The sequence below is a fragment of the Gambusia affinis genome, linkage group LG01 (genome assembly GCF_019740435.1).
Source record: "Gambusia affinis linkage group LG01, SWU_Gaff_1.0, whole genome shotgun sequence".
Classification (NCBI taxonomy): Eukaryota; Metazoa; Chordata; class Actinopteri; order Cyprinodontiformes; family Poeciliidae; genus Gambusia; species Gambusia affinis.
Window position 1 is genome coordinate 8,000,558 of NC_057868.1, and position 24,286 is coordinate 8,024,843.

The window sequence follows — 24,286 nt, forward strand, 5'->3', positions numbered from 1 at the left end:
TGAAACAATTTCAGACCCAAATCCTTTTTGAACAGTGAATTGGTTTTACTGAGAACTTTCTGTTCAGTCCATATTTTGTCAGTGCTGAACTATGAACATGACGCGCCTGCGCTTGTTGGGATTGATGCTGCGGAGCGTGGATCTACCTGCTTCACCTCTGCAGATTATCTTCCTCGTCTCACTGACTCTCCGTGCTTGCAGGGCGAATGTTGATGTCGCCTCACCGTGTTCACGCTTACTTATCAAATTTTACGCAACCCCTTTTATAATTTATTAATAGAAACTTTGCTAGCCAACACTCTGCACTACAAAGTACGCACAGATTTGTGGTTGTCATGGCAACAGCAGAACAGCGTGCGTGAGTGCGTGTGTTGTAGTGGTTGTTGTGCGTGGCTGTGTAAGCGTGTGTTTTTTGCGCATGACCAGGGGGGGAAATGTGAGACCGTATATCACCCACCCACCACCACCACCACCAACGCTGCAGCTCAGGCGCCGGGGTCTTTTGCGAGGGGGCGGAGTTTGTTTCTCTGCAGAGGGATGCTGATGCTGATGGACCAGTGAGTCTGGAAACCCCTTCTCACACATCGACTGCAGTGAGACTCCCTCAAGCTGAAAGCATCTGTGCTACATCTCTCTCTCTCTCTTTCTTTCTCTCTCTCTCTCTCTCCTGTCTGTCCTCCTCCTCCTCCTCTCCTCACTCGCCCAGCATCACTCCGTCCTCCACAGCTCAGCCTGACTCATTCAGTTCTCCTCCTCTCCCTCCTCTCTTTCGAGCCGAGCCGAGCCGAGCAACACGACCCGGGATCATGTCCACCAACGTGCCCTCCGGGACCGCAGCCGGTGGCTCCGGGGTCAAAAGCAAGCCTCTTTCCCCTTTTAAGAAGCGGGGCAGCCTGCAGTACACGGCCAGCACAGGTGAGTGGAGGAGGTGAGAAGAGTCTTGCGTTAAACATCAAACCACATGTTTCGGCTCTGACAGCTTCTCAGGATGAGTAACAGAAAAAGTAAGACTGTGCAAATAAAAACACTTTGTGCGCATTACTTTCCCCTGAGTTGGAAGAGGTTGGCAGTAGTTGAAATGCAAACCTGTTGATTACAGGAAATTGCAACAGAGGCTGTTTTGTGGGGAAGATTTCAGGCATTGCTGAAACCATGTTCACCGTCTTTATATTACATTTCTTTTCTTTGTTATCTTTTCTGGCTTCATCTTTCATGGATTCACAGCTGCACCATAAATGAGCCACACCAGTCTGAAACAATTTAGCCGTTGCGTAACTTGTTTTTCTCAGGTGAACACCCCTTTGTTGTTAGCTGTCATGTTTTAGGCTGAACTATGACTTTGCAATAGGGATATTGTTTTTAAAGCATTTTGCAAAATGACTCTTCCTGTCCTTTTTTTTTTTCTTGAGAGAAGAAACTTGATGACTGGTTTTTGCTTAACTGGTTAACTGCAGAGAGAGAATATGTATGTTGGTACCTCAGGACTTTGTCCTCGGCTGAAAGAGAGGATTAGCCTCCACTCTGATGTACGCACAGTCTTTTATCCAAACCACAAAGAGGAGGCGTCATATGCGGCTCCAGCCACACTTTCTCTGAAATGCAAAACTTGTTTGTACGTTCTAGAGTGACGTGAGGCTGAGGGGTCACTCTGTGAAACAAGATGAAAGCGTCCCTCTGTGCAGATCGTATTTGTCTCTTTTAGCCCCACATTCAGACATTAGGGTTTCCTTTCATCAGGGAAAATGCAGAAAATAATTTCTGCATCGGTGCAAGTTTAATTTTTACTTATTTTTTTAAATGCAGGAGATTATAGGACATAAATAATGGTTGGACTAATCTAGGAACAAATGTTGTCATGGTTTGGATATTACTTTTGCTGTTTAACCTACAGTAGCTCTCAGAAGTTTACAATACGGTTCCAAAACGCCACGTCACTAATACAAAAATAATTAGAGCATGATAAATCATTTCAAAACATTTTCCACAAAATTATATATTCTGTACAACAAATCATCTATAAAATAAAAAATAATAATTCTATGGAAAAACGTAAAAAGGCATTAGAACTTGGCTGCATAAATTTGCACACCTGATACAACATAATTTCAATAATTTTCAATGTTCAGCTTTCTGAGGAGTCCATCAGCAGGACAGATTTTGATTTGGTGAAATGTCACTGAATCCTTTGTTTACAGTCCCATTCAGACGACCCCACATGTGTATCGTCTAATTTAGCTCTGCACCAATTCAAAACATTCGTTTATCTTCCATAAAATCAGCGTTTTGTTTATGTGAATGCATATTTAGACATCTTCTTCAGTTTTACATCAGACATCCTGGGGGTCTTGTGGGGGGGGAAAAAAACCCAACAGTTTTTGGAGAGAAACTAGCATGATGCTGCCACCGTCACTTTCATTTTGGTATCCACTTGGTGATGTCACCTTTTTTTCTTTTTTTTTGTTACTTTAATACCTGGACAGAATGTTTCATCAGACCACCACATGTTACACATATTTGGAGCCGGTTTCAGATGTTTTCTTTGGAAGAAAGACCTTTTATTTTGACACCCCAACCCTCAGTGCAGACATGTGGAAAATCCAGGAGATATTTGTAGCTATATTCTGGCCGTTGCAGAGCTCATCTTACTTCTTCCAGTTCATGTTAATTTGATTATCTGAACTGAAGAAAAACTGAAACTGAAGCTGAAGCAAGTATGCTATAACCTATGCAACAAGGTTATAGCATATTTACATTTTTCTTTCAATAGAATTCTGTTTTTAATTTCATTTCGTTATCCTTGCACGCTGAAAAGCTTTGAAAATGGTGAATCAAAATCTCTCTTGTTAGATCAAACCTGTCAATTTAACAGCGGTTTGTTCACTTCTACATCTCTATGTTCCTGTTGTTGGTTTTATGAGAGAATCAAAGAATAAAGTCTCTGGCAACAGGAATAAAAACAGCTATTACATCCTGCTTCGTGGTATAGTTGCACTTCACAATGTTATTGTGATAGCAGAGTGTCTTATTTCATAGTGCTTGTGTTTTTGGAGGCACAGCGGTGTAATATTATAAAATTTGAAGTCCATGTCCTCCATCTTGACTTGGACAATTGTTATAGTCATATTTCTTCAAAATCTTGCATTGTTTAAATTTTAAGTTATCTCAGTAATGTCTTCCTGTTCTTGTCTCCACTGGGAACCAACAGTGGCATGCTCAGACTTTAGTTTACAGTCAATGTGTTCAATAATTGGACACCTAATCCAGCAGCAGGAAAGCTGAGTGAATCATTAGCTCCCAGATCAGGATGTTTTCAGCAGTTATCCACTTTAGTAGCTCGTAAACAAAAGCATTATTATAAATAAATGCTCTCATGCTGGGTGGAATAATTGCAAAGATGCTGGGTTTTTTTTAAGTCCCATTTCTTTTACCTCTTCATCGTTAGAGACTTTGCCGAAGACAGTCTGCAGAGGCACATGGAAAAACAACATTCACGTTTGATTTTGGTTAAAGCTTAAAGGGAACCAACTGAGTAAGCAAATATGACATTTAGGTGACTCATCTCTTTTGTTTTATGCTTTTCTGCAAGGGCGCTTGTGTAGTTGAGGGGCAGATTGTACAGTATTGTAACTGTACAATCTGTACAACGAATGCAGCAAAATCAGGCTGATTTGATTGCATAAGATCAGATGGTTAACTCTACAGTCTTGTCAAATAATTACTCAGCGCTTATTGGATTTGTTTCTGCTTCAACCTCTTTCGATTGAATTTTAAATAGAGGTCGCATGATGTCTTTCAACATGCTTGATAAATGACACCTGCATGAAGCAGAAGTGGATTATCCCCCTTTAACAAGTGAACGTGTTCAGCTGAAAGGGAGCAAATGTGAAAATATGCTGCAGGATCAGAACAGCTCAGAGTTGGGGTGTATTCTGTGCAGCATGTTTGAGCATAGTGTCTGTATTTATCACATCGTTGCAGGATGAAGCTCAGCAAAGAGCAGCTATAGATGAATCTCTTCGCTGGGTGTGAGGAAGGTGGTTCTGGGATAAGAGACTCTCCGGTTCGCCCCCACACCGCGCTGATACAATGTGGACTTGTTGAGGCACTGAAATGTGTGCAAATGGTTGTAAATGAATGCAGCAGTAGCTGTCTGCTTGAGTCATAACAGCTGTCTGACATTAATTGAGACCAAAATGGTTTAATGGAAAATGCATTAAGAGCAGAGTGGAAAAAAAACACATCAATATCATACATTACGGTGTGTGTTTGGGTGTCATTTCTGATTATCTTTTGATCTTTAGATCTTGCCATATTCTGTTCATCTCTCTGTGCTCATTATTGTTAGTAGGTGTTGCCGTGTGATTTCTTTTTTTCTTTTTCATTTATATTAATTTCTCTCAGTGTTAGCTTTTTCCACTTGGTTCGTAGTTTCTGTGAGTCTTTGTTCAGTTTCTTTGCATTAATTATTTCCTGTTCCTCTGCCTGCGCTTCATGCTCCACTCTCCTCATGCTTCTACAAGTTTTCTGATTTCATTATTAAAATTTCACCACGATTCTCCAAAGCTTCTTTAATCCAGCTCTAAATACACACAACTTGAGATTAAAGATTCTTGGAATAGTTTTCATACTCCTCTGAATTTTTTCACACATTATCATAATGCAACCAAGATCTGAAGATTATTTTACTGTGATTTCATACCAACATAAAGTGAGGTATATTTCTAAAATATTTTTATACATAGAATGTGCTGTCGACTCGTTTTCAGATCCAGTCGACAGTTTGTAGAAAAGTTACAGCTTCAAAAATCAAGAAATGTGAATTGAATCCGTCCTTCTTTGATAAACAGATTAAAGTCAGTCAGACTGGGCGAATATAATCGGTGAACAGTAATTTTCAGGTCCTGCCACAGACTTTTGATTGAACTTTAGTCTTTTCTTTAACTGGAACATTCAAACATGCTGTCATCTAAGTTTTAGATGATAGCTAAATCTGATTCTCAATCACTTCCTAATCACCCCCATTAATCTGCTTCTCAGATTAATAGAAAGATGCAGAAGGACGTTGATCATATTTGTAAAAGCAACTCATGGCCTGTGATAAAATGTGAAACATTTCCAAAGTAAGTCCTTTAATCAGCTCACTGATTCAGGATGGTCATTCAGGAAGCAATGAATGACCTTTGATCACTCACATGTTGTTCACGCCTCTTTAGCCTGTGTCACTTGTTGCCATTGTTACAATCCCACACGGATGTCACAGCGCGGGTCGCAAGCAAACACTGTAATGTCACCGTAACAAGAATCTAATCTGAGGTAATAACACATATTTCTCTTAATGATTGACCAAAACACCGGCACACCTTCATCAGACAACTTGAGCTCAGACACTCTGACTTTTTGTTTCCTTTCCGCTGCTTGGATGGAGCAACATCTGGCATGAGATGGGGTCTGGGAGGGTGGGGTCGCCTCTCTGTTGTCCCGGAGCCTGATGCTGTTTTGATGCAGTCAATAAGTCGACAGAAACCTGACGGCAGCTGCTGCTCGCACTCAAAGAGGTCTGGTTTGAAAGGTACAGGCATTAGATCACACCTTTTAATGGCTGAAAATGTTTAACTCTAAATTCTACTTATCATTTGCATAATGTGGCGAGTTTAGCCTATAAACACTAAATTACCTAGAGTTTAACTGAACTGAATGAGAAGCTTAAAGATTAAAAAAATAGAGAAATGCAGACAATATGACAGACAGAAGTTTATAACCAGGTTTAATTTATCTCTTGAGGTTGCTGAACATCATTCAGATGTCCATCCATCACAATGAATCATTATAAATGCAGCCATTTGGCTGTAAAACCTCACATGACCATTAGAGAGCGCCGCCTCTGAATAAATCCACGTCTCAATGCTCACTGAAAATCAATTAGAGTTCTTCAAAACTAATTTGTATTTGAGTAACGAGCATAAGAAGTGACAAAATGGATTTTCTGATTCTCTGGCCAGGTGGGGTCGTTTTAGGGTAAAAGTGTCACATTGGGCTTCACCCTCCATATTGTCCTGCCCATCAGGAGGGCTTTCCAGAACAGATTTGTTTTTCAGTCATGTGGGGTTGCATAGAGTTACTTAGGAGATTTCCCTGTTGTTGTAAGAGGATCTCCAGAAATTGAAGGTAAAAGTTGAGTTGAGTTTCAGTAGAACAGCAGCTCGTGTCTTACTGAGCTGGACAGAAAAACGACAAGAGCCCCTGAAGCAGCGATATCAAATGGACTAAAATCAATCAAAAAGCAGGAATCATCACATAAACAAACAATGAAATAATAATAGTCTCATCTGTTAGTTGGTAGCACTGTTGTCTCGCAGCATGAAAGTCCTGGGTTCAGATCCCAGCCTGAGGTCTTTCTGCATGGAGTCTGGTCAATATGTTCAGCCAGAAAGTTTTCTTGCTATCAACTCTTTCAGTTTTGGTAGAGACTGGGAATGAAAGCAACCAACCATGAAATGGCCGGTCACAGAGCGGGGTTATTCGATGCTGAGATACGGTGCTGATGCTGACATCGCCACTTTTCTGCACAGATCCTGGATCCAAACTCATGTGTCGTTCAGATTAGCTCAAGAACTGTCTAAAGAGATCTTCAGGGAATTGACTTCCCAGGTCCTGCGGCAATGCAACACACCTTTCAGCCCAACGAGCCGATGAGAAGGTCTGGGTTTGGTGGTAGCCAGGAGAACAGTGCTTACCTGAAGGCGCTGTGTCTGGTGTAAAGTTCAGTGCATAATGGTTCATGGCGCAGGGCGGCTTGAAGGCTCCTTGGTTTCACTAAAAGGAACTGTTAACATTTTGACATACCAAGTTTCATAGCCAGACCTTCTGATCTGACATTAAAGTTCCCATAAATCCATTCCTAGTTCAATAATATGGATTAAAAGTGAGATTTAATTCATGTTCACGTCTGTGTAAAGACAAGTAACCCAATACTTTAACTTTAGGCCACATAATCAATACGATAGAGTGTTAGAGCCACTCTAAGAAAATAAAAGTAATAAAGTTACAAGAACAAAGTCATAAAATTACCAGAATTAAGTCATAATATTATGACATTCCTGTAATATAAGACACATTTATTGCAAGAATATATGACTTTATGAGTTATGGCCTCATAAAGTCATTAGAGAATATTACCTTATTCTCATATTATTACACCTTTATCCTTGTATTATTTGGACTTTATTTTCGTAATTTTATGACTTCATTCTCAAACTATTGTAACTTTATTCCCATATTACTACGACTTCATTCTCGTGTTATTTCGACTTTATTCTCGTGATATCATGACTTTATTCTCATATGAGTTTATTCTCATAATACTATTAATTTTATTTAATTTTTTTTAGCATGTCCCTAAGATGCCATCGTAGAAGAAAGAGAAGGTCATTCCAGAAAACAACACTTCAGCCTGAATGGGAACAACGAAGCGGCTCTTTAAGTAGATTTGTGAGAGGAGATTCGGTTCTGGTCACATGTTGAACACATTTTTCCTCCTCAGACTGCTACTATTTATGAAAACAACAGCAAAAAAAATAAATAAAAGGACAATGAAATGTCAAACCTTACAGCTGAGACAGCACTGTTTGGTTCAGACACACATGACACAAACATCCCGAACACATGGTCCCTTCAGCAAAACACAGCTCACACGACTGCGCGGAGAACAGGGGGGGGTGCTGCTCCACCGGTTCAACCCAGGAGAGACGGTGCTTTCCGCTGATGTTCCTTCGTCTCCCCCCCGCCTCCTCATCCTCCTGTGGTACAGTCCAGATAGATGTCAGAGGCTTTTAAATGAGGAAGATCAGCTCCAGAGGCGGCTAGTGCAGCGACAGCTGGCCTGGACCAGGAGGCAGGCAGAGCAGAGGGGGGCTGTGAGGGGGAGTTCATGGATCCGCCGGACCTGCTCTGTGTATGTATGACAGGGACAGATTATGGATAGCAGCAGAGATGACTGACGGTTTGACTCTGTGTGTGCATTGATGTACAGGCACGAGTGTGTTTGCAGTTTTTTGTTTTTTGGGGGGTTTTTTACTTGGAGTGTTTCTCATTTGTTTCTCTCCATCCCTCCTTTGCCTCCATCATGTTGAGCCCATGCTGAAAGGACAGCAGTCGCCATCCTGGGCCACTTGCTGTTTGACATGCTCCATCTCCCAGCATGGACAGCGTCTCTTTCCCTCCTTACCTCTGTCTGTCTGTCCTCCCTTGGCTCTGCTAGCTGCTGGTTAAAACTGGCTTTGAGGAGACAGGTATGCTCCACTACCCTCATCCCTCATTACAAAAAAAAAAAAACAGCACAAAATGCCCCCCTCCTTTATTCCTCTCCCTCTTCCCCAATCACCTCTCTTCTGGCTGTCCTCTGACGGCTTCGTGCTACAGCCCCAAGCAGCGCCGTCTTTAGAGGGCCGAGGAGACAGTGTGCTGATTGATCGCCCCACAAACTTGCTTTCTGGTGCATTTGCAGAGTGGGTAAAATGGTGCAAGTGTGCAGAAAGAAGAAATCCAAATCGATAAATGCCTGCAACTCGCCGAAGCTGTGGGATCTTGGAGGGGTTGTAATGCTGGACCGTATCTGGGCTGTTAGTGTGTTTTAGTTTCCACAGGATAGGCTGATGAAAAGCAGAAAAAAAGAGAAGAGGCTGTTTTTATATCACTTTTGGCCTGTGGGCGTGGAGATAAAAACTGTCTCTGCAGACGGAGGCAAGTTTCAGGATCCGCAGATGAATGTTGAACCACAAGGAAAAAGGTTTTAAATGCTGCTTAGTTACAATATGAAGGTGTATCAGATGGTCATTAAATCCTGTTGGATTTATTTGGTTCTAGATAGCAGTCAACTACATGCAGAAGTACCAGAGACACTTAGCTGGAAGCGTATTGTTGTAGAAACAACATGTGTAATATGTATGATTTCTAAACTCTTGGTTTTTGCGTTTCGTCTGACATTTTTACCAGAAAGCCTTGTTTTCCCACATTCGCTAAGCATCAGAAATAAATCCGATTCTGCTCGGAGCTTTCCAAATAAAACTCTTCCACAGCATTGTTAGTCTCCGGCATCCCAAAGCAATCTTGCCTCTGTGAGAATATGTAAGTTTTACTGAGAAATATTTTCCACCGAGGCGATGAGTCACAGCTCTGACTGTAGATTTAAAATCTCCACAGGTGCAGGTAGACTATGGTGGTTTGAACAGCGGCCTGTTTGATGGTAAAACCAGAGAGATTAAGGGGGGGATGTTGAATTTTATTCATGCTGAACATTTATTCTGAATAAGGGCCCAGAGTTAGAAGGTAAACATTTACAGACATGGAAAAGGAATAAAACATATTGATCTCGAAGCTACGCGGCTTGTTCTTAGTCCTTTGACATTGAGAATCACGTGACTCTATCTGTCTCTTGCATCTCATTTGGTTTTCAAAAGAGTCAGGAATCATCTTGAGCTTCACACAAAATTACATATGAACTCACTGGTCACTTTATTAGGTACACTTTGTTTTCAGAACTGCTTTATTTCCTATATATTATATGATAGATTCAATAAGTTGCTGGAAACATTGCTCAGAGAAGACGCTCTGTTACACTGAGATCTGTACAGGGAACCCACTGTCATGTTCAAGAGCCCAAAGTGAGATTATCTGAGCTTTGTGACGTGTTGCTGTAATTACCCTTTAGAAGACGGCACACTGTGGGCATAATGAGATGGAAATACTCTAGAAAAACACTCAGGCTAGCTGTGTGTAATTTAATGATGCTCAACTGGCACAGTAATGGACCTGAAGTCCGTCCATTGTCTAAACCCGCCGCTTGTCCTTGCCGGGTTGCGGGGGAGCTGGGATCTATCTCCAGCTGTCATTGGGCGACAGTCGGGGTACAGCCTGCACAGGCCGCCAGTCCATCACGTGACACAAACCCACAATTTAGAGAGAGCAATTATACAAACAGTCATGTTTTTAGAGGTCAGAGGTCAAAGTACCAGAAGAGAACCCATGCATGCACTGGAGAATATGCAAACTCTAAGAAAGACCTCAGTCAAAACCAGTGTTCCCAGCTGCAGCACCGTGCAGCCTGGGGTCACCCCATGTTATTATACTGCTACCAGTCTGAAGTGTTGATACAAAGCAAGACCGATTTGATGTTTTTGCCACATTCTCATCCTACAGTCTGATTCCAGCAGCAGAAAACTAGACTCACAGGCCAGGACCAGAACTTGTCACAAACACATTACTTTGGTTGCAACAAGTTGTTAGAGTTACTGACCCCTGATATCAACAAAGCCTTTTTGTATCAACAGATATTTTCTGGTTTTTTAATCCATTCTCTATAAATCTGAAAAATCTGAAAGGAATGTTTTGTTTGGAGATTCCAGCAGATCATCTCTTTCTGACACAAACAGCCATAATGTGTTAAAATAATTTAAATCTCCTTTCTGACCTTCTATTTAGTTACTTTACTTTGTGTGGATAAATGCTCTGAGTCCCTAACAGGTGATTGGCAGATTCACTGTTCATTTTAACAAGTTATTGAGCAAATGTTTCTACTAAAGAGCCCCCAGCGAGTGAACATCTTCAGCCTTTCTCTCTGTTGTGCGACCCCTAGTTAACCTCATTTTGACTCAGTAGATATCAAGCAGTGAGTGTTGTCTTTTTTTCCAGCATCTCTTAGATCCTGTAGGCAATTGTAAACCAGTTTAACAATTTTGCAAGAGAACTCTGGTCAATTTAACATCCGTGCGGGCAAAATACATCCAAGAAAAACACTGACGGATTTAATTTCAGAGCGGTTTGCTCCCCGTCCGTGAGGGGATGAGTCATTATATAACCATAAACGCCACTGATCCAAATATAGCAGCCATTAGGGGCTTAGCTGCAGGTCTGGAAGCAGTGGCTGGGCTTGGCCTTACTGCATCCCAATGTGGTTGTCGCATCCTGCCCTCCACACCAGTGTCCGGTGTCATTAGAGCGGCTTAATATCCATTGAACTGACAGTAGAAATAATATCCTTGGTTGCTGCTGCACTGCACAGATGTCTGTGGCTGATAGACTGCAAACATTGACTTTTGGTTAAGTAATGGGCATTTAGATTTAGACATCTATTCTTTGATACTATTGTCTCTACAAGTCTCCTAACAATTCTCTGTTGAATTTAGTTCTGGTTTCTGGCTCAGCTGTTCTGAAACTTTGCTTTACTTCAGGTGAAATTATTCTTTTGTTGATTTGGATGTATGTTTAGACTCAATGTGTTTATAAAAATGTATTTTCTAGCAGAAACCTGAATGTGTTTGACCCAATCTGATTGATACGTGGAACTGACCTTCATTTCCTCCGGACACAACAAAAACCTTTCATCAGACAAAAGTGATTGTGCGACCACCATGTCTTACTCTGGGTATGGGTGTTATTTTGGTGATACACTGGGTTGGTTTTGCAGCAAAAAGCTAGATTTGTTGTGACGTGCAGTTGTCACCTCTCTCAGAAATAACAATCCAGTGGTTATTTTTGAATCTAGAGTTGAAAGTTTTGAATGAAAAATGAACTGTGGTGATGCCCCAAACCTCACAGGGCAGCAAATCAAAACGACTTTCAAAAAACATTATGAAATAAACCACTCATATATATACTTACTTTTTTCCAACAATTATCCAGAATATTTGAAATTAAAATTGCTCAAAGAAACAGTTATGGTAAATGTCTCATGTCATATGATGTCTTGCTTACTCAGCGTACAGTTTTCCTGCAAACGTCAACTCTTAAGTTTTATTTTTCTGTGCAGCAGACATGTGTGTGTTCCTCTCATTGTTCCTCAGAGTTTCAGATACAGTCTATGTTTTGACATTGCAGCCATGTGGTCCTAGCAAACTTGTTCTCTGTGTTGAGTGGGACGTGTTGATTGGACGGTGTTAGGCTGAGTGTGATCAAATGTGTGGTGGGTTGAGGGCTGGCCAATTAATTTTTAACAATTTTTTTTTTTCTGCAACTCTGTAAGGGTCCAGACTTAAATAAAGACAATAGGTGTTTAAAAAAAATGTGGGGAAAAAAAAAGTCAATTTAATAATTCAAAAAAAAATAGTTAAAAAAAAGCTTTGATTGTGGTGGATGCTCCTGCTTTAATAGAAAGTTTACTTGTCCGGTTATGTGTGTGTTGTGTCTGAGCTGCTGTCATCAACAAATGCTGTCCAAGAGGTCAGACTGTGACATGCAGTGCATCCTCTCTGACCTCTTTTTGAACATGGTCTATGAATACTGAGGGACATCAGACCCACTGATACTCTGCCATGCATGCAATGAAATATTCAACATGGTGATGAATATTTCAGTGACAGGAAGTTTCGAGTTAGAGATGGATACCTTTCTGAAAACTACACCCGAGTTGAGTAGTTCTCACCCTTCTCTCATTGTTTATGTCCTAATAATAAAATACGTAGGTTTTTTTTTGCTTATGAAATTTTGTTTGCATTTCCTTTTAATTTCTATAAACCACTTTGTATGGCCTTGTTGCTGACCATGTGCTATTTAAATAAAATTACCTTTACCTTTATTTTTAACTGCATTCACTCACTTCCATCCTTGTCACAAGGATTCTCATGTTCTGAAAGCCTCCTCATCTGTCCGTGACAGCTGAGTCTGTGTTGGACGGGGTCCTGCAGAGCAATAATGGGCTCTGCTCTGATGGCTCTTCACCTAAATGGTTCATCGTCTACGAAGGCACGAATAGGCACTGAGCTCCACTGCTCTGTGAAAACCCACCAAGCGGACATTTTTTAGTCACTGCTCACTATGTGAAGTGTAAATTAGATCTGAGCTTCTTCAGCAATAATCTTCCTTCCTTCCTCTTCTTCTTCTTGTTCTTTTAGGCTCCAGGTTTTATAGGATTATAAAAAGCTTCAGTGTCACTAATTGTTCAAAGAGAGCTGATGAGCCAGAGCAATGAAACAGATACCATACATTTTTACACATGGACAAAATCTCTAATGTCCACAGCAGTGGGATTAGTTTTGTCCAACAGAAGATGCTACTGTTGAGCTCTTTGAAAAGTCTCACTTGCAGCCAAAGCTTTTGTCCTTTTAGTTAAAGACATCACCACGAGCGTCATTTGCATGTCTGCCTAGCAACTCGTTTAGCACGCTTCGAACAACAAATGTGTCCCTTTGTTCAACTCTGCTATTTTTGACTCCACCAGCTGACCAGTTAAAGAAATTACCACCTTTCTGGAGCGAGATGCTAAAACAAAAATAGAAATTAGACCGGCTACTGCAAAGTACAAGCTGTGTGAGAGAAAATGACTTATTTTTAGTCTTTCTTCTGTTTCATATTTCATTTACTTAACATTAAAGAATGTGAAAATGTGATTCTAGTTTTTCTGGATCAGACTGTAAAATGCTAAGCGACAGCAGTAGTACTCTCTCAGTGGAATACAACCTGGCACCCCCACAGATTTAAAGCTCTACAATCTGTTACACCCTCCTGAACATGCTGCCACAGTGTGTGGGCTGCTGAGCTCAGACCGAGCATGAATTTCTGCCCCCTCACAGATACCACGGTGCACCCACCTGCTTCTGACAAGCACCCGTACGAGAACCGGGACCCCACCGGCTCGGCCCCCGATGTGGGTTACGGCTGCAAGATGGTGAACGGCGTCATGCACGTGTACACCAGCAGGGACGTTATGGAAAAGTAAGATATTGGGGACAAATCTCTTGGTGCTTCATCCTCAGTTAGAGGAGTTTTCTGTTTTTAGACTCAGCTCACGTGTTCCTGTGGCAGCAGCCAGACTTGTTTGACTGTGATGTCGCAAACAGGAGCACAGAGCTTGACCTGCCGTACCCAGACCTGAAGGAGTACATCGCTGATATGAACGTCATGATGGCCCTCATTATTAATGGACCCGTGTAAGTTCTATTTCCTAATACTGGAGACTACTTTGTTGAAAACACAGCCTTGCAAAAGTTTTCCTAGGCCTCAAACTTTTATTGGGATTTAATAGGATAAGCCAAAATAACGTGCCGCAGGGTTATGATTACTTTTGCAAGGCACAGATTGTTTGAAATCAATTTAAAACCCATTAGTGTGGTGAAATGTCTTCTTTCCCCACAGAAAGTCGTTTTGCTATCGTCGGCTTCAGTATCTCAGTTCCAAGTTCCAGATGCACGTCCTGCTGAATGAGATGAAGGAGCTTGCAGCACAGAAAAAGGTTCCCCACAGAGACTTTTACAATATTCGTAAGGTAAAAATTACACCTTCTTGTACCTCGTTCCGTTATAATCACTTGTGAACAGTGATGTCAGTAACGCGTTAATTTGTAACGCGTTACTGACTAATATAACGCGTTGCTATTTCAAATCCAGTAGTCAGACTACAGTTACTTATCAAAATCACTGTGCGTTACTATCTTCTTTTGTAATTTAATCGTATTTCCTCTACTCGTCTTGTCGAGTGACCGACGTCTCTATGCAACAGAAATGTAAACAATGGAGGGAGATGCGCATTTTGTTGGAAAAACTGGAACTATTTTGAGTTTCTGTCGCCAAGTCCGATTATTATAAACGGCTTTGGGCTTCATTTTTTTAAAGTCGCTTGCAAATTTAATGAGCGGCGGGTTGCGCCTTTTTGGGCTCGTTTTTGAACGTGAAGTTGTTCATTTGGGCTTGTAAATAAGCAGAGACTCATAATAAATCCCAGAATTTGTCCGTCATTAAGGTAGTTTTACTCAGTCTCTCCCTGTTCATCATTTCCCGGATGATCCGTCCCGCTGTGTCTTTGTTAATGTCAAGTTAATATATTACCTCTGAATGACGTCGAGCTTCATGTTGCGCTCCAGAAAACTGCAAACATCGAGACCAATATGAACAGCGCAATAAACGTAAAAACAGCCACGAATGAACGTGTCCGGAGTTGGCAATGATTATAATGGCAACTTAACGCCACTATAATTATTAATATTACGGTAAGTGTAACAAATCTGTGCAGCCATCTGAGCTGTGGAGCTGCAGGAGGAACTCTGTGCGCTGCGACACCAAACGCAGGGCCGTAACGCAGAATCTGGAGCCTGGGGGGGCTTTAAAATCCTTCTTAGAGTTTTCCAGACAACAGTGGACCACACAAATCACTCAGGTTTTTTATTTTTTTTGTACTGTTTTTTCTACAATCTCCTCTTCAGTTCAACCTTATCAGTGGGGACAATTTGTTGATGTTACTTGCAAAAGTTTTCCTAGGCCTCAAACTTTTATTGGGATTTAATAGGATAAGCCAAAATAACGTGCCGCAGGGTTATGATTACTTTTGCAAGGCACAGATTGTTTGAAATCAATTTAAAACCCATTAGTGTGGTGAAATGTCTTCTTTCCCCACAGAAAGTCGTTTTGCTATCGTCGGCTTCAGTATCTCAGTTCCAAGTTCCAGATGCACGTCCTGCTGAATGAGATGAAGGAGCTTGCAGCACAGAAAAAGGTTCCCCACAGAGACTTTTACAATATTCGTAAGGTAAAAATTACACCTTCTTGTACCTCGTTCCGTTATAATCACTTGTGAACAGTGATGTCAGTAACGCGTTAATTTGTAACGCGTTACTGACGTCGGACCACTTTTTTCAGTAACGAGTAATATAACGCGTTGCTATTTCAAATCCAGTAGTCAGACTACAGTTACTTATCAAAATCACTGTGCGTTACTATCTTCTTTTGTAATTTAATCGTATTTCCTCTACTCGTCTTGTCGAGTGACCGACGTCTCTATGCAACAGAAATGTAAACAATGGAGGGAGATGCGCATTTTGTTGGAAAAACTGGAACTATTTTGAGTTTCTGTCGCCAAGTCCGATTATTATAAACGGCTTTGGGCTTCATTTTTTTAAAGTCGCTTGCAAATTTAATGAGCGGCGGGTTGCGCCTTTTTGGGCTCGTTTTTGAACGTGAAGTTGTTCATTTGGGCTTGTAAATAAGCAGAGACTCATAATAAATCCCAGAATTTGTCCGTCATTAAGGTAGTTTTACTCAGTCTCTCCCTGTTCATCATTTCCCGGATGATCCGTCCCGCTGTGTCTTTGTTAATGTCAAGTTAATATATTACCTCTGAATGACGTCGAGCTTCATGTTGCGCTCCAGAAAACTGCAAACATCGAGACCAATATGAACAGCGCAATAAACGTAAAAACAGCCACGAATGAACGTGTCCGGAGTTGGCAATGATTATAATGGCAACTTAACGCCACTATAATTATTAATATTACGGTAAGTGTAACAAATCTGTGCAGCCATCTGAGCTGTGGAGCTGCAGGAGGAACTCTGTGCGCTGCGACACCAAACGCAGGGCCGTAACGCAGAATCTGGAGCCTGGGGGGGCTTTAAAATCCTTCTTAGAGTTTTCCAGACAACAGTGGACCACACAAATCACTCAGGTTTTTTATTTTTTTTGTACTGTTTTTTCTACAATCTCCTCTTCAGTTCAACCTTATCAGTGGGGACAATTTGTTGATGTTACCATTATAAAATAACTTACAATTAATAATTGGCAAAGATCAATGTGATTTTCACAGGAGGCGGAGCGTTGTTGTTAGCAGCTGCTGAAAGTAACTAAAAAGTTACTTTTAGTGTAACTTAGTTACTTTCCAAGTCAAGTAGTCAGTAATATAACTAAGTTACTTTTTCAAGGAGTAATCAGTAGTCCGATTAAAGTTACTTTTTCAAAGTAACTATGCCATCACTGCTTGTGAATAGCCCAGAGCCGATGGGGACAGGCAAAAAAAATAAAAAAAATTTTGCCTGTTTTTTGTTTTGCAGGTAGACACTCACATTCACGCTTCGTCTTGTATGAACCAGAAGCATCTTCTTCGTTTCATCAAAAGAGCCATGAAAAAATATCCAAAAGAGATTGTGCATGTGGAGAAAGGCAAAGGTCAGACACTCATGGAGGTGTTTGAGAGCATGAACCTGACCGCTTTTGACCTTAGTGTGGACACTCTGGACATGCATGCCGTAAGCAACACAGCGTTAAAAATGGATAAACAAGAACTACGAGGTGCAACGAAACGTTTAAACTGTTTTCCGTCTGTAGGACCGCAACACCTTCCATCGGTTTGACAAATTCAACGCTAAATATAATCCCATCGGTGAATCCATCCTGAGGGAGATCTTCATCAAAACCGACAACTACATCGAGGGGAAGTACTTCGGTCACATTATAAAGGTGCTCGTTAAAAAGCATGCAGAACCTCTTTAGCCACTTCCTATGAAATCCTGACTGTATCTTTTTTAAAGCGCTGTCGCCCTCTGGTGGCTATTTTTCTCACTGCTTCTCAGGAAGTGATGGCGGACCTGGAGGAGAGCAAGTACCAGAACGTGGAGCTCCGGCTGTCCATCTACGGCCGCTGCAGAAACGAGTGGGACAAGCTGGCCAAGTGGGCCGTCAGACACCAGGTCTACTCCGACAACGTGCGGTGGCTCGTACAGGTGCCACGACTGTTGTGAGTTTCTCTACTGGCTTAGATCCAACTTTTACTCAAAACTATGGAGGGACTAAAGAGCAATGAGGTGCGGTCAGGGGACCTGTCATCATGGAAAAATAATAATTATAAAATCATTTTATTTCACACTTTTCACACTGTGGTTTGTACTATAAAGTACCTATTTTTCATTTAGCTTAACCAATTCTAATTATTTTTTTTCTGCAGTGTCAGTTACACTCTGCGTTTCGGCAGTTGGAAATTTTGCTCGTTTTTCGCTTTTAACATCGCCATCGTAAGTCCGAATCCCAATAACAATAATAGCTCCCCTCCCGGCATTGAGCCGCACATTTTCTCTGTCGTGACATACATTTCTGTAGGTTTCCAAACAGCCAGAAGTCTTTGTAAATATCTGACTCATTAAATCGGTGCAACAGTGATTTCTAAGTGATTTTTTTTTTAAAATGTGTTTATGTTCTCCCCTCACAGTGATGTCTACCGTACAAAGAGACAGCTGTCCAACTTCCAGGACATGCTTGAGAATATCTTCAGGCCTTTATTTGAGGTCACAATCAACCCTGGCAGCCACCCAGAGCTGCACCTCTTTCTTCAGCATGTACGGTCACTTCACTGACCCACCAAATCTGATCGTCAACTTCACATCCTCCTCAGAGAGTTTTTTTTTTAACAGATTTGCACTTTATTTGTCCTGCAGGTTGTTGGCTTTGACAGTGTGGACGATGAATCCAAACCAGAGCAACATATCTTCAACCTGGACAGTCCACTGCCAGCCAACTGGACAGAGGAGGACAACCCGCCATATTCCTACTACCTCTACTATATGTATGCAAACATGACAGTGTTGAATCACCTGCGCAGGTAAGTTAGATTACGCCTTAGTACATGTTATTTTAAAACATATATATGTATATTATTGAAAGCTGCTGTTCAGAAAATAAACTCTTTAGATCCTGTGCTTTTCTCTCTCATCTCTTTGATTGCGTGTCACTGGAGAAGATCTGTGGGTGTTTGTTTGTTCAGTCTTGTTCCTCGCCGTGTTCCCAATATTTTCTACACCGTATTTTTATCCCAGGCAGAGCGGCTTCCACACCCTTGTTCTGCGGCCTCACTGTGGGGAAGCAGGGCCGATCCATCACCTGGTGTCCGGGTTCATGCTGTCGGAGAACATCTCCCATGGGCTGCTGCTTAGAAAGGTGGGACTCAACCCCACCCCCAAACCACAAAAAGTTCTTAAATGTAATGTTTCTTCACATTGTATTATGTGAAGAAACATTACATTTCAGGAACTGGTCAGAACATCAAGGCCTTTTCTATTCTTTTGTGGTTTGATTTCTTCTTTAAAATTCTCTTGGGGCATGTCACAACATGATGGCCCTGTTTCTCTTCCAGGCTCCTGTGTTGCAGTACCTGTATTATTTGGCTCAGATTGGCATCGCCATGTCTCCTCTTAGCAATAATAGCCTGTTCCTCAGCTACCACCGCAACCCTCTGCCAGAGTACCTGTCTCGAGGACTCATGGTCTCTCTCTCCACAGACGATCCTCTGCAGTTTCACTTTACCAAGGTCAGACAACGCTTACCAACTCACAAATGAACTCTTCAGTTTAAACAGAACTGTTAACAGCGAGAACATTAAAAGTTTGAAAGAAAATAATCTTAAAAGGAGTAGGTGTGCTTGTCCTGCCTGCTTGAATCTTGGATCTTTGTATAAATTTATTAGGGCCACGAGACAAAATAATTTAATGATTACACACTATAAAGTTCTTCAACGTACTACGATTAAAAATTATTACACCCTAAAAAAAATCCTTTGAACAGCTTAATACACTAATTTAGTTGATTTAAAAACACATAGCATACATTTAATTAATTTGTTTTTCTTCTTTCATGATTGCAACATACATTTAAAAAAAGAATATTTTTTTTTATCAGTTTTTATTCTGCTATCTTTTACTTTGAAAGGTGGCCACTTACTTAGTTTGTCGCAGTGAATTTTATTTATTTTCACCAGAGTAAAGGTTGGATAAATACAGATGCACTCTGTATTTATAGAGCTTTATTTGTGGATTTTGTTTTGGTTTTTTTTTACATTTTTATATGGTAAATAGATTTAGCTGGAAACTTTGGTTAAATTTAAATCCTGCTGGTGGAAACTGCCTCTACATTATATTGGTACTGACATCAAAGCATGCGTTTATTTTGTGCAGGAGCCATTGATGGAAGAGTACAGCATCGCTGCTCAGGTGTGGAAACTGAGCTCCTGTGACATGTGTGAGTTATCCAGGAACAGTGTCTTAATGAGTGGATTCTCTCACAAGGTAGCTTTCATCTTTATAGCACATTACATATTAACCTGCCTCACGGTTATGAAACAGACTGTCAGTATGCAGACAGTTTGATCTCCCTCTCTCCTCATCAGATGAAGAGCTACTGGCTCGGCCCAGACTACATCAGAGAAGGCCAGGCGAGTAACGACATCAGGCGCACCAACGTTCCCGACATCCGTGTGGCGTACCGCTACGAGACCATGTGTGAGGAGCTGAATTTGATCACGCAGGCCATCCGCACAGATGAGCTGGAGACCATAGAGGAGGAGGGGGCATTGTGTATGGGAGCGGTGCAGGCAGCGAAGTGAACGTGCAGCACACACGGCTCAGCTCACAGGCCACGTTTCCACATCTGGACATTGTACCCGTTTGCATAGAAACATATCACTTGTGAAAGAAAAGGAAAACCTTCTATATGGGATGATTACGAGCTGCTAACATCAGAAATTAGAACCTGTGTATCTTCAGTTTTCTTCCTTTAGTTTCCAGGAGTCGTCGGTTTTGTTCCTGATGCTTTTTTCCCAAAATGTCTCTTGACTAAGTTCTTCTAAGAGTATCATAGACTGTTCACATATTCTGTCACCATTTACTGTACGTTCAGTGTCTGTAACTGCTGTACCAAGTCTTGCACATTTTCAAAAATATCATGAATAATAAACAGGATCCAAGATTGACTGTGAAAAGAAAAATAATTTAAACAACATATAGAGCTCCATTTAGGATCAGGTTACTTGGTTACTTTTTGGGCTATTTAGGAGGTTTGCCAATGTTCTTTTTTTTTATTTTATTTCTGTTAGTCCTTCATTAGTTGTTGGGTCTTGCAGCCACTGCTCCAGCTACATCAAACCTATAATAACATGAGTTAAAGAAGTGAATAGATAGATGTACCATCCTTGAAATCTTACAGAAAAAGTAATAGTAGAGCCATTTGTCAATTAGAAAAAAAAAATTATATATATATGTATATAAAATATTACATTGCACACAGGTGGACACTGTTTACTAATTAAACAATGCCACCATGTCAGAAACTAGTTGGGCTCAGAAGGATTTTATTTCACGGTATGCGAGTAAAAGGGGCTATAAATACAATAGCAAGTCACAATTTTCAGATTTCATGTTTGAGGTTGTAGCATGAGAAAAAAAAAACTAAAGTGGTATATTTCTAAGACTTATTGCAGGAATATACATAAAATGTACCACATTACATCTGGGCACGTGTAACAGTGTGTGGACAAATGTGAAACTGCAGGACACCAATTAGAGCATAAAGATGGACTTAATGTTTTCCATTCATCCAGTCATTTTCTAAAACCCTTGACCATAGTGGGGTCAGGAGGACTGCTGGTGCCTATCTCCAGTGAACGTTTTGGGTTCAGGAGGGGTCACCCTGGACAGGTCAGACTTAAAGTTTTAATTTTAATAGTTCACAGATTACCATTTTGAAATCTTCATTTTTGGTAGGTGGGTTTTGGTCTTTCTGCAAAGTGACCACATCATTTTTCTCTACATCCAAAAGCTGTGGTTGGATAGTTATTCTGTCAGAGTTGGATCTGTAAAATTCATTTTTTTTTAAAATTGGCAAAACAAATCTTGTTTTCTATGTGGTTTGCATGTGGTCTCTGTACTCTCTGAATACTCTTGTCCTAAACGTGCATGTAAGTCTTATTGGTGATGCTAAATCACCTTAAGCTGCGTCTGCATGGTTGTTTGCCTTCATTGCTTACCCCATTGTGGAGTTGGAATAGGCTCCAGCATGGATGGCAGCGTTATTGCACTTTAGGTTTCTTACTTGGTGGCTTTTCGTCTGAGATTTTGTGTTCTGTACATTTTATATAAACAGGTTATAATTAGAGGCAATGCTTTAATTGTTGCCCATGAGCAACTGTGGCAGCGTAGCTAACAAATCAGAGACACCTTCACACATCATCTTCCTTGATTTTATTAAAATTCTCTAACTTAAACTTGAACAGACGTCAAATGAACAAATAATTTTAACTTTGATGCCCTTGCACGTCATTCACAGTTAACTTCTGTTGAATGTAGTTGCTGTCAAAAACAATAAACAATTCAAGCAATAACACCATTAGAATTTTTTTCACAAATGTCCTGCAAACGTAAAGATGTCCAGATTTTAAAAAAGGACTAAATCTGTTTTATATGTGCAGAAGAGGCCAGCAGGATTAAATTACAACCACAGACACATGTTAGATGATTGAGTTTCAATCATGTTGTACCAAAGAGAACATCTCCATCTTTAGTTACCTGCAACATTTTGTCGTATATTTTATTAGTGATTCATAAAGGTAGAATGAGGACAAGTCAATATTTGGTCCTAAAGGAGAGTGATACTACACTTCTGTAGTCAAACATTATACTAGCTTTACAACTCTGTATCAGCTGATGGTTTGACCTGTGATCGCCACCATGTGTTCTTTACAAAGACATGTCTGAATACTTGTCAATAGATTATACCTGGTATAATCTATTCCTTCAGTTTACACTCCTTGCACATATAGAGAAGTGCCAGATATTTAAAAAAAAGTTATTTATAAACCGATAATTGATAAAGTGCAAAATCATTTTAAAACTCCTGCCTTATGGATCCTGGTATCATTAGGGCTATTTAAAATCTAAATGTGTCCTTTATGAGAATTGTACATGTGTCATTTGTGTAATATTATTGTGTCTGTCAAGAATAAATATAATTTATGCTGTTAAACATTAGTATTCAGTTTGTAATGTGTCTTTGAGGTCAGTAAATAAATAAAAATATGAACAGCGCTTGTATTGAGTGAGTAAATAGAGCAAATTAAGCTTCTGTTTGTTGATTCGTTTAACTTGTTGGGAGCTCAAAGAGGTGGGATGACATATTTTTCTTAAATATTTTCCCAAATCATATGCCCAAATAAATAAAACTGAAAATCTAGAAGAGAAGGTTTACTAATACTTGCTTTATTCTGCTTAAGTTTTATTTAAATGCACCCAACCTCCAACGGATGAAAGATTAATAAAATTATCTTATGAAAGACAAATAAAACCACGTTAATAAAAACAATGCAACCAAACTGTAACCAAGGTCAGACATCTTTTCTGCCAGCTGGTCAGTCCATCATTATGACCCCTGTTATCTTCTCCTCTTTGCACTGATCATTTTGATCATTTTGAACACATTTCCACTTGCATAAGCAGCATGTCGTAAACATTGCACTTAAATAATCTCGAGAGCCCTAGATTGTGGACACAAAGATTATGTAGTTAAAAGTTCTGTCACTTGAAAGCACTTTCCTTATGGTAAAGTGTTTAAATCAGAGTGTGAATATGTATGTTCAAGGATACTTTTTTGTAGAATCACATTCAGTTTCTTGTAGTTCAGCAGGAAGCGACGTTGACACTTGAGAAACCTCCTCACCGAGCAAACCAACTTGGTTTGAAATGATCGTTGAGGAAATGTTATTTTAAAATCGGGCCACTCCAGCCTGCCGAAGTTCTCTCACAAATATCTATTTGTTTAGCTGTTGTTAAATTTTTCTGAAATCGATGCAATGTTCTTATCTGGTATTAAAACACCTTGCTGCAACGTCAGCATAGTAGATTTTTGATTAATAACATTGCAAGTAAGAGTAAAATAAACAAGAAAAAGGCCTTATCTGATGCTCCAGGAACATTGCGTTTTAGGATGGCAGATTTTATCTTAAGCAGTGATTTAGAACAAAATTAATTGAAAAAGAAATAATGACATGTTGCTCTACTGGTAACAACCCTTCATATTTTGATACATTCAACATTTCTTTTGCCAAAAATGTAACTCTTCTGAATGCAACACTTAAAAAAGTGTTTAATTTGTTAATGAAAACCATAAACTGGACAGAAAAACATTACAGACCACAGTTGAACTGACAATTGCGTAAATCCAAACCTTTTCATTTAGAAACTGAAATGAATAATTATTTGCTTTACGTTGTTCCATCATACTCTTTGGATTGATTCATCTTAGTATAAAATTAGGCCAGCAAATTGTGACACAGCACAATTTTGAAAGATAAAAAAATGCTGAGTTAACATGAGCTTGCTTGTTTTATCAAAGCCATAAACGTTATCAATTCTGGTCTGGGCTACAATCCAGTGTGACCTTGATTTTCTGTCTTTCACTCAACAGTCCAGGCTAACACAGAATAAAGTTTGGGAAAATCTAAAAGGGGTGAAAATATGTCTTTTTCAAACAGACTGATGATTTGTGAAGGAGTCTCTGTGCACCCAGAGTCATATCTTCACTCTAACCACTCTGAATGCCTCCTCTATCACCGATTCTCCACTTTGTTTTGTGTAATGCTGACTTAGTTTTCCCATCCACGCATGTTTCAGATCCCCAAACCGACTAGCAAACGCCTGAATGTCATCTTGATCTGGAAAAATACAAGAAGAGATTATTTACAGAGAAGTAGCCAGTAAAACAAGGTCAATCATGAGTC

The 24,286-nt window shown here is 40.3% G+C and overlaps 1 protein-coding gene across 1 annotated transcript; it reads left to right on the forward strand.

The window, feature by feature from the left end:
* The first annotated feature begins 494 nt into the window (after positions 1–494).
* On the forward strand, positions 495–24,285 carry ampd2b (adenosine monophosphate deaminase 2b). Its single transcript, XM_044128965.1, has 14 exons — positions 495–915; positions 12,649–12,745; positions 13,513–13,704; positions 13,830–13,919; positions 14,125–14,254; positions 16,806–17,000; positions 17,080–17,211; positions 17,325–17,488; positions 17,957–18,083; positions 18,183–18,346; positions 18,561–18,681; positions 18,878–19,051; positions 19,695–19,805; positions 19,907–24,285. Exons 1-14 carry the CDS (start codon positions 807–809, stop codon positions 20,120–20,122), a joined length of 2,022 nt encoding a protein of 673 aa, XP_043984900.1. The 5' UTR covers positions 495–806; the 3' UTR covers positions 20,123–24,285.
* The last annotated feature ends 1 nt before the right edge of the window (position 24,286 follows it).

Bases quoted from the DNA above. Each gene is read 5' to 3' on its own strand.
- ampd2b (XM_044128965.1), top strand. From the start codon at position 807: ATGTCCACCAACGTGCCCTCCGGGACCGCAGCCGGTGGCTCCGGGGTC. The intron at 916-12,648 runs GTGAGTGGAGGA...TGTCCGTGACAG, and splicing joins GCAGTACACGGCCAGCACAG to CTGAGTCTGTGTTGGACGGG. The intron at 19,052-19,694 runs GTCAGACAACGC...TATTTTGTGCAG, and splicing joins TGCAGTTTCACTTTACCAAG to GAGCCATTGATGGAAGAGTA.